Genomic DNA, 9,731 nt, shown 5'->3' with positions numbered 1-9,731 from the left:
GAGATGAACAAAAGATCCAGTAGTAGAAAGATGATCAGGAAAAAAATATAGAACGGAAGTCTCTCACCCATACATATGTGTATACATACACCTGAGCACGCGGATGCCTGTATGTGTATACCCACACACATTTGGGGTCAAAAAGAAATTATCCCGTGATCAGATTGGTATAGACTGGGAGCGTGGGGGGCAGGAAGGAGTTCAGATTGGTATAGACTGGGAGCGTGGGGGGCGGGATGGAGGTTGCCTTCATCTGCAGTGGTGGACTTGGCCCTCTTCCTTTGATTTCTTGAAAGTACTTGAACAACCCTGGCAGCAGCTGGATATTGGTCACTATTGTTCCCCTCTTTTACTTGTGGCACGTTAGGGTGCTATGGCTTGTGAGTATGTGGCAGTATTGCATGTGTAGCTTTAGTAATAGGTTAGATAAGGAATTACTTGGGTTGACTTGGACAAGGCTGATTCTGCCTCAGATCTCATCCAGCCCTACTTTTCTATGAAAACCCTGGAAACTGCTTCTAGAAATATTCTACTTGCATTTACAGTTCAAACTTTTCATTAAATATAAAAGTATTTCCAACACACATACAAGCCACACAAGCTGTAAGATTTAAGGGTTTTTATTTGTACATACCTACATGAGGTAGTGTTCAACAACACATGGAGAACATGTGAAGCCTAGGCCTGAAAGACTGAAGTTTTTTCCTATGGGGACATCTAGTGCACAGTGTCAGTATAACAACAAAGCTTTACAACATACTGCCTGAAACTGCAAAAACAGGTTTCAGTTTATTCCCATAATGGTGATTGCTTTATCAGATGTGGACATAACACACGATCCAGAGGCAATTGTGAACAATTTATAGCAGGATTCCATTCTAAGTTACATTGGGGAATGTTGCTCCTCTGCAAACCCACCACTGAGCACATTGTCATAGCTCTTTGCTAGAGACATAGTTAGCTGTGTTAGTTGAAGTCAGGCAGAAGGCAGGGCATGGTGGCTCATTAGAACAGCTCTCAACTGGGGACCCACAACACCTTGGGGTGCTGCTAAACCCTTTCAGGAGTGTCACTGCTGCAGTGACGGGGTAAAATCACATTGCATGTAATGCAGGGCTGTAGCACAAGCACACGTCTCTTGCCTTAGAGTCTCTAAAGCAAGCAGGAGAGCTGGCTCTGGCTGCAGTTCTTCCCAGTTCAGCTCTCCCCTTCCACTCTGTTCTTCCTGGGAGCAGAGGCACATGGGACAGTTCTACCTGTCCCATGTATCTGTTTCCAGGCAATGCTGGGAAGGGTCAGATCAAGGGCTGCAGCACAAGCAGTATCTCCTGCATGCTTTAGGGTTATCATGTACATGCCACAACACTGGCCCTTGCTGGTTTGGGTGTGCAGCAGGCAAACAGGGCAGTTTTACCAGGTAGTAGCAGCAACAGCCAACTGAGAACCTTCATAAAAGTTGCAGAGGGTGCCCCGATTCTGAATCACTTGAGAACAACTTCCTAAGAGTCTAAATGGTTCAGAAAGGCACAAACCTTCTGTAGGCGACAGCCTATGTCATCAGATACAATGAAGAATTCATTGCACTTGACGGCATAGGGCTATTGACTACAAAAGATTATGCCTCCCTGCAGTGCCACACACCGCACATTCAGGCGTTCCCTGCATGAAAAAACGTGGGGTAGCACACACAGCAGCAGCATGCACCACCTAAAACCGGAGCCTGGCCAACCAGAGCCACACTCTGGCCGCCAGCCAGGCTCTGAGCAGCAGGATCACTGGCTGCAGCTCTCTGAGGCACCCAGGTAAGGCTGCTGGGGCCAGTGCTGGCCCCAGCCTCCTCTACCCTACCCGGGGTAACCTGCCACAGGCATTCCCTGGGGACAAGTAGCAGCAGCACAAGGTGTGCCACTGCTTCCTGTGCCAGGAAAACAAACATTCATGTTCATGTGGACACAGCCTAAAGGGCCAACATGGCCTACCTTTGTAGTTAATGTGATGCAGTAATGCCAAAGGTGTTGTTTAATGAGTGGTATGACTTGTGTACAAACTTGGGAACCATTCTGAAGATTCACCCACCTGTATCATGGAGCCTACCTGGAGAATTTAAGATTCTTGTCCAGGCATTTTAGATGTATAGATATTCTAAACACAAATCCATCAATTGTTCTATATTATTTTGGCTTCACTGGATTCTGGATGACTCTTCTGTGCAACCAATGTCTTGCTTCCATTCCCGCCCCTCCCTCCCCCATAAAGATTCCCAGTAAATGCAGACAACATATTACTATAGTTGTTTAATTCAGTAATGGCCAAATAATTACTATGTTACACAGTTCAACAGAAACCTTTTCATGTTTGTAAAATATATCATATCTGTAGAAGAAAAACAATGCTGATTTTTGTGATTCTTTTAAATTCAACTTAAATGTGTGAATTCATTTCCAAATACTGTATGATCAATACATTGTTTCATATTTAGATTTTCATTTCAAATTTAAAGAATCAAACATAAAACTCGTAAAAAGAAAGTTGTATATTTACTTGAATGTTAGTTAGGGGAATGCCACCTTCCGGTAAGCATTTGCATCAGGCTGTCTGCAAGCTACAATTATTCAATTATCTAGTTTAACATTCATCTTCGTTCTCAGAACTCTGTACTAGAATGACTGGAAATTGAAGGCTGTCATTTTTTTAAAAGGTGAACTGTAATGCTTTAAGAATTCTGTAAGTGATGAGACAATGTTTATACTCCCAGTTGGCTTGTGTTGTCCAAATATAGGGAATAAAGAAAAATGTCAGGCTCTAGCTGATTTTACAAAAATTAAAAGCCAAACTACAATAGAATGCATCATGAGACAGCCCAAATCATTAACATAAAATTTGAGTTAATCCAATGATGAAAATTTACATCTTAAAACTACCAGAAGACATTTTTCCTTGCAAGGACTGAATTCTCCTGTTTCTTGTCAAAAAATGCTGAAATCCTCTACATTTAGAGACACTTTTCAGCTGTTAAGGTAATCAAAATAACATGGAACTCATTTATTGACAGTGATTTCTAACTTGTTTGACTTTACTTACATTTAAATATAACCCATTCGCTCTATTAATGAATGTAGGGTATCAAGGATCCCATTTAAAGCACTTCAGCAAACTTAAACTTTCAAGTAGTTCAGGCTCCACTTTTTAGCCATTTTTGTTTACACAGTAGACCAAAACCCATTTTGTCAGTTAAATTACAATGAAGATGTTTATACAAAAAAGAAAAGGTCTTTTTGAAAAAATGTTCACACCAACGCAGAAAGAGACATTTTGGTAGATATACATTATAATAACCAAATCTGCAGTCGGTATTTCTAACGTAGGATGCTTTTATTTAAGCACCGAGTTTCTCAAGGAAAAAAAAAGTTTGTACTGTATCAGGTTCACCTTGCTGCAGCCAGACTTCCTTAGCTGCAAGATTTAAGAATCCAGGAAAGCCATTTGTTATGTACACCAGCCAAGACAGCAAGCAGTTAGCAGAATAATGAACTGCATCAGTCCATAACCAGATTTTTTTGTGGAAGCATTGCAAGGGTATGAATCACTGATAACATTTGTTTCAATTGTACTAAAATTAAAAAATATGCCTGCTCGCCAAACAAGATAATCATTTTTGTACTCAGAACCTTTGAGCAATATATGTTATCAGTAGATTAGCTGGTTAACTGGTTAACTAATATAGGATACTAGTTTTCTAAGTATTTTCATACTGCTCATTACATAACTGAGTCATATAATCATTTCTTCTAATTCCTGTCTCTAATTTAAAAGTCCACAGACTTTATACAAGGAATAATACTGGAACTGTCTGTGTACTATTTTATTATAATGACCATTTATACCTCAATAGTGAGTCTAGCAAATCTGTATTGCCGAGACCCTGGAGTTCTTAACAAAACAAAGCCTTTTTTATCTTCTGGTTGACTGGATAACATATGTAGTAATCCTGTCAAGCTAACAAATCCCAGTGCTTCTCCACAGCCATCAGCCAATGAAAAATCTCCTCGAGTGACAAACCCTAAGAGAATTCTAGAGCAATGTGAAGTTACATCTGATAAAGGGTCACACCATAATCCAAGAACTAGGTTTTTCTGCTCCTCAACTGCATTTGCCTCCAGGCTACTAGAAGCAGAACTTTCTAGAGTTTTCCCACGGTCTTTTTTCTTTTTTCTCTCTTTTAGTTTTACTATCTTGTGCTTGAATATGTCACTGTGTTTGGGTTCTTCAGGACCACAGAAGAGCTTGTCTTCACTTAGGTGCAGAAAGTCTTCCTTGGTTGGAATGCAAACCATGGTATGCAACTCAGGGGTACCCTTTCGCAGTAAAGAGAAGGTGACCCACACAAGTGCCCTCGGGTAGCACTTAAAGATTGGTAAGAGGACATCTTCAGTCATTTCCTTCTGCCCCTGTCTGGAAGCAGTGCGTCCCCTCCAACCTCTTCCAGAAGTAGGCCGGCACCAGGCTGATAATTGCTTTAATAATTCTGTGCTCCTGTTTGAGGTATAAAGATGTGTTAGGGATACTTGGAAAAATATATTACAAAAACACCAGAAGGGGTACTGAAAATTAATGTTTCTATTTTCAAAATAAGGCCCTCAACAGCTTTTTGAGTATGTGTGTAAAGGTCTTAAAATTAAAAAGAGAAAGGGGTGCTGGCCAATTAAAAGCCATGTGGTTATACTACTGCTTCCTTAGAGCCTTCAAAGTGGACTGTTTAAGTCAGATTTACCTTTCTTCAGTGCATGTACTAATTACACAGAATGAAAGACTCACATCCAGGCACTTCTCTTTACATGCACAAACACATCCTCTTACTTAAGCACTGTTCTAAAATCAGATGAAACTGCTAATTCGCTCTACTTTTTGGTAGTGCTGGAGAGATGTTATACCTGTGATGGTGCAGGAAACATGCAAGGGGAAAGCAGTTTTGTGGGTGATATTTTTAATCATACCAGCTGCACAGTTGGGACAGATTTATGCCAAACAGGCTTTCATTTCTAGTAGTGGTGAAACATGTGAGGAATTTCAAATGGTAGAAAACTTTCCAGGAGGGGGAGCATACAGGTTCCAGCCTGCAACCATCCCCGCTCCTCTGCTCTCCATACCTTCACCAGACTGGGGTGATCCCAATCTGGGGAAGGAATGGGGAGCTGTGGCTCTGCTTGTTCCAGTCCCCAGGGAGACTGCAGTAGTGGGAAAAGACATGCCATGACTTTGCCAGACCGGGGGACAGCTTCTTCCACTCTGTTACTGGTTTGGGAAAGAGGTAGGAAGCACTGCCTCGCTGGTCTAGTCCACTCTCCTCTTGGACCAGACCTGACCAGAAGTTCATTCTTGCAAGAGAGTTTCTCTCACAAGAGAAACCTAGAAGATCTCTCTCTCAGAGGCTGCATGTTTCTTTCAGAAGAAATTGAACAAATGCTTGTATGCTCAGAGTTTCTACTGGGAGAGTGGCAATTCTCCTGGTAGAAACAGAACACCTGTATGCATCCTCAAACAAGTTTCTGAACATAATGCATTACTTAAGAAGAATACATTGCATTTGAAAGTTTTTCTAAGTCTATCCTAAACGTGCAGTTGGTCCAATAAAATATACTGCCCACAAAAATCCTTGCCTATTTCCTCTATAGACTGTGACAATCATAGTCCATATTCATATATTATAGACAAGAATGCAAGAAAAGGTGCTAAAGAGGCAGTTTTTAAGTAGCTGATAAATGCTTTTAGGTGCATGATTTTTTTTCTTGTAGATTATAAGATGCTAATTTCTTCAGGTAAAGTGAATCAGGAGCCTCTAAAATATTCCTCCCGCCAGAGGCATGAAGCATATCAGCATTCCCAAACAAGTGCCAACTTAAAAAGTAGTTTAAAGAGGGCTCATTCCTGTGCCCAGTCACCAGTTCCACGAAGAGAGAGGAGGAAGAATTGTTATTGTAGCAGATTTTTATCCTTAGTACAACTTTTGATCAGTCGCATCCCCACCAGGGTATGAGAAATCTACCAGGCCAAACTCATTTCCCCATATCCATACTCCAAGGAATGAGGAAACTCAAAACAATTATGGCTTTTTGTTGCTTCCCAATTATATAAAGCACCTTTATAGCGGCAAGTAACATCTTGCATGCTTCTGAAGCCACTCTGTCATACCTGAGAACAATGAAGCGATTACTTGCTACAACTCCGTCTTTCTTGCCCAAGTCTTGGACCTCATTCAATATTTCCGTGATTACATTCCCTTGAGAGCATGTTGTTTCCATGTTTTCTTCCATCTGGCTAGTCTCATGAGAAGACTCTGTGCCTACTCTGGGCTGTGGATCATTAGGAGCCTGCTTTTCAGTCACACATCTCTTAATTTCTGACATACGTGTAGATTTTGCTTGTGTTTTGTTTCTTTCTTCCCAGTTCTGGGTTAGTTGTTCCCATGGGCAGAGGAAAGGGGTCAGGGTGCCAAGTTTGACATAGTTTGCCCTTTTTGCAGGTGGGCGCCTAAATAATAAAAAGGAAATGGAAGAACTTCCCATATTTAATTTAGAACAGAGAAACAGCATTCATTACAATGCATTAGTATAAACCCTGAAGCATGGGATTAATGGATTAAATATTACTAAATATAATATAAATAGGATGCAGCAAGTAGCGTAAGCATATTGCAAACTTGAGTGGAAGAACTAACCAAGGAAAAAAAATCTAATCCAAAAAGGGCTGTCACAACCACCTGGCCTGACCTTCCTTACTTGCACACACAAACGGTAGATTTTCCCCATCATCTAAATTAAAGCACATCCTAAAGACAATAGCAAACTCAAGAATCCTGAGAGACTACAAGTTTACTATGCCCCCAAGGCAAACATTCATTCCAGTGCTCAACCTTTCCTTGCTGCCAGGAAACTGCAACTCATTAGACTGTTTTCTCTAGTTTTTGACCTCTGCTACCAGACTCCTGCCTGCATCATCAATGAGGCTAAGCACCATGCCACCAGATATCTTCCTTAGATTCAACCAGCCTGCACAGTGATTAAGTTTCCTTTGAACTCCCTTGCAGGAGTATTCACAAACTGAGCTTTTGAAGTCTCATACTACATGCTTTGACTCCATCTCTAGATCACCCCTCCCTTGTCCCTGCCATTAACTGTCCCTTTTGTTAACTTACCAAGTTCTCTCTTGAAACAAGGTTTATGACCTTGTTTGGAGGGCCATACTAGAACTTCACTCCTTTGATGGCTACAAATCTCTCTCTAGTTTTCAGTCTCATTTCATTCACAATTAGGGACCTACTGAAATCGTGATTTTGTGAAATCTGGCACTGCCCACAAAATTGGGTAATGCCTGTGAAATCTGCAAGAAAAAAAAGCTTACTGAAAAGAAAATGCAGGTTCCTCAGAGGAAGCCAGCAGTCCTTAGGGCACTGCAGCAGCCCACAGAAGTGGGGAAGGGGGAGTGAGGCCTGCCCACTTGAAGGGCTGCCGGGAAGATGGCTGCTGCCCCCGCTCCTCACCACAGATTGGCTGCAAGGGCTACTATCACGTGCCCCCAACTCCTTTCCACCAATTGGCAGCAAGACTGCATGACTGGCAGCCCTCACAGCCAACCAGTGGCAAGGGGTGGGGCAACCTGGACCCCTTAGCCAATCAGAGGTGGGGGGAAAGCTGCACTCTACCTGCAAAATGGCTGCTGGACCCCATGTTTTGCCTGAAAAATCAGGGGGCAGCTGCCCCAAATTCAGTAGGTCCCTATTCATGATCAAGCTGTTCCTATTTAATCTTGTACCAGAATTATCCTATAATTTAAATATTTTTCTGTCTCTCGTGTATTTATAGAGTAATCATTTCCCCTCTCAGTCTTCACAAAGTTAGAATAAACAACCAAGTTCTTTTAATCTTGCCCCAGTAAGGTACATTCTCCATTCCCTTATTCACTTCAGTAGCCCTTCTCTGTAACTTCCAGCTCAATGTCTTTTGAACCCACTGACCAGAAATGTACATAATATTCTAAATTAGCTTCTCCTATTGTAGGAATGTCTTTTACTGTAGTATTTTTCCTTCCCTATCTCTTATAGAAGCACCTTATCTAAGAGATTATAGCAGGAGTGCTCAACCCCATGGTCTGTGGCCCAGATCCAGCCTCCAGCGTTATGTCATCTGTCCTACAGTGCTCTCCCCATGGATCCTAGTGGAGTGGTCCCTGCGGGCTGTGGCCCTGCATGCTACATCAGGTACACGGGACCTGTTCCCAATGTGTGTGGCCCCTGGAGCCTGATTCCAGCCAGGTGGGTGTGGCACCAGGTTCTGTGCCACTTCTGCCTGGCTGAGATTGGGCCCTGGGGACCCATGTCATCCCTGCCCAGCTGGGATCGGGCTCCATCTGGGTGGTGGAGGCACGGGGCCCAATCCTGGCATGTGCGGACAGCACAGGGCCCAAAACTGTGAGCACCACTGCATTGTAAGATTGCTCGTTGCTTCATATTGGCAGCTGTTGTCATGTTGTTTGCCATATACAGCCAAATCTGTTTCCTTCTGTTTCTTCTAATCAATGAGCTCCCACAAGTGTATTTGACATGGCTGATGAGAGGCAAACCTAGCTTAAATAAAATTGAAAAAAGTTTGAGGTTATTTTCTGTGACAACAGAGACAAATAATTAGAATACAAGAATTATTTTGCCTGACGTTAATTATACTATCAAGTATTAATTACTGCATGCCCCATTATTTGTACAATGCTTTTAGAAACCTGATCTCAAAATGCCTTCTCACTAACTTTATCTTTCTGCATTTGGCAGAAATTGATTTTTCCCCTATTTGATGCTAACAGAGCTTGAAATTTATGGCTTTGTTTACTCCACTGTGTTATCCACCATCACATTAAAACTTTATGAATGAACGTAAGTGTGGATCTAAAAAGGTTTAAATTAATTTATGGGTGCTATTAACAGAGCACTTACTTTCTACAGAACACCATTTTTTCTTGTAATAATCACATTTCAAACATGAACAGAGGTTCTCAACAAAACATAATTCTAGAAATTAAACAAGGCAACAACAGATCATGACATTTTTTAGGGAATATCACTTAAAAAAATAGGCCAATTTTCTAAATAATAAAAAAAAAAAATCAATCTTGGATAAATTAAATTTTACCTCTTGAATTTTTCAAAAAGATTGCTTTCTAGTTCTTTGGCAAACTGAATTCCAGCAGGACAGTCTGGGTAATCATCTGGAATATGAGGTATTCTTTTATATTCAGAATGTTTCAAAGCCTCTTGCAAGCCACCAACTCGTACACCTTGATATATCTGCAAGGTAATAACATCAGTATTTTTCTAAGACTCCTAATTAAAGAATGTCAGCTGAAGCATCTTGGAACATCAGGACTTTATTGCCTAGGAACACTGAACTTCTGTTGCTTTAGTTGTGAAGATGAACTTAAAGCATGGATCTTACAGCTCTCAAGATTCATTTAGATGATATCCTGGTTCCATTTATGCTTCTTTAGTTTAATCTTCAAAAACTATCAGAAAATCTGGAGAATGATTTCATGGACTATAATTGTAAAGCTTGCCAGGATTGTCCTGTCATGAGCAAAGCCACTGACCAATCTCTCCTTTATTATGCAACAAACATCAGCACAAGTCTTCCATCCACATACAGCTATAAAGTGAACTGCAGAAGATGCAAAACCTATCTATCTTTAAA

The 9,731-nt window shown here is 41.3% G+C and overlaps 1 protein-coding gene across 3 annotated transcripts in view; it reads right to left on the bottom strand.

Moving 5' to 3' along the window:
- Positions 1–2,295: 2,295 nt before the first annotated feature.
- Positions 2,296–9,731, bottom strand: part of POP1 (POP1 homolog, ribonuclease P/MRP subunit) — a 40,165-nt gene continuing 32,729 nt past the window's right edge. For all 3 annotated transcript variants that reach the window (XM_025209317.1, XM_006028005.3, XM_025209318.1), the window contains 3 exons: positions 9,177–9,331; positions 6,190–6,528; positions 2,296–4,533 (listed from right to left, as the gene is read on the bottom strand). In XM_025209317.1, the coding sequence (XP_025065102.1) occupies positions 3,879–4,533; positions 6,190–6,528; positions 9,177–9,331 (1,149 nt within the window). In that variant the 3' untranslated portion in view covers positions 2,296–3,878. The remainder of the gene's footprint in view (positions 4,534–6,189; positions 6,529–9,176; positions 9,332–9,731) is intronic.

The sequence above is a fragment of the Alligator sinensis genome, unplaced genomic scaffold (assembly GCF_000455745.1).
Source record: "Alligator sinensis unplaced genomic scaffold, ASM45574v1 scaffold191_1, whole genome shotgun sequence".
NCBI lineage: Eukaryota > Metazoa > Chordata > Crocodylia > Alligatoridae > Alligator > Alligator sinensis.
This window is presented reverse-complemented; position numbering and strand designations above follow the sequence as displayed.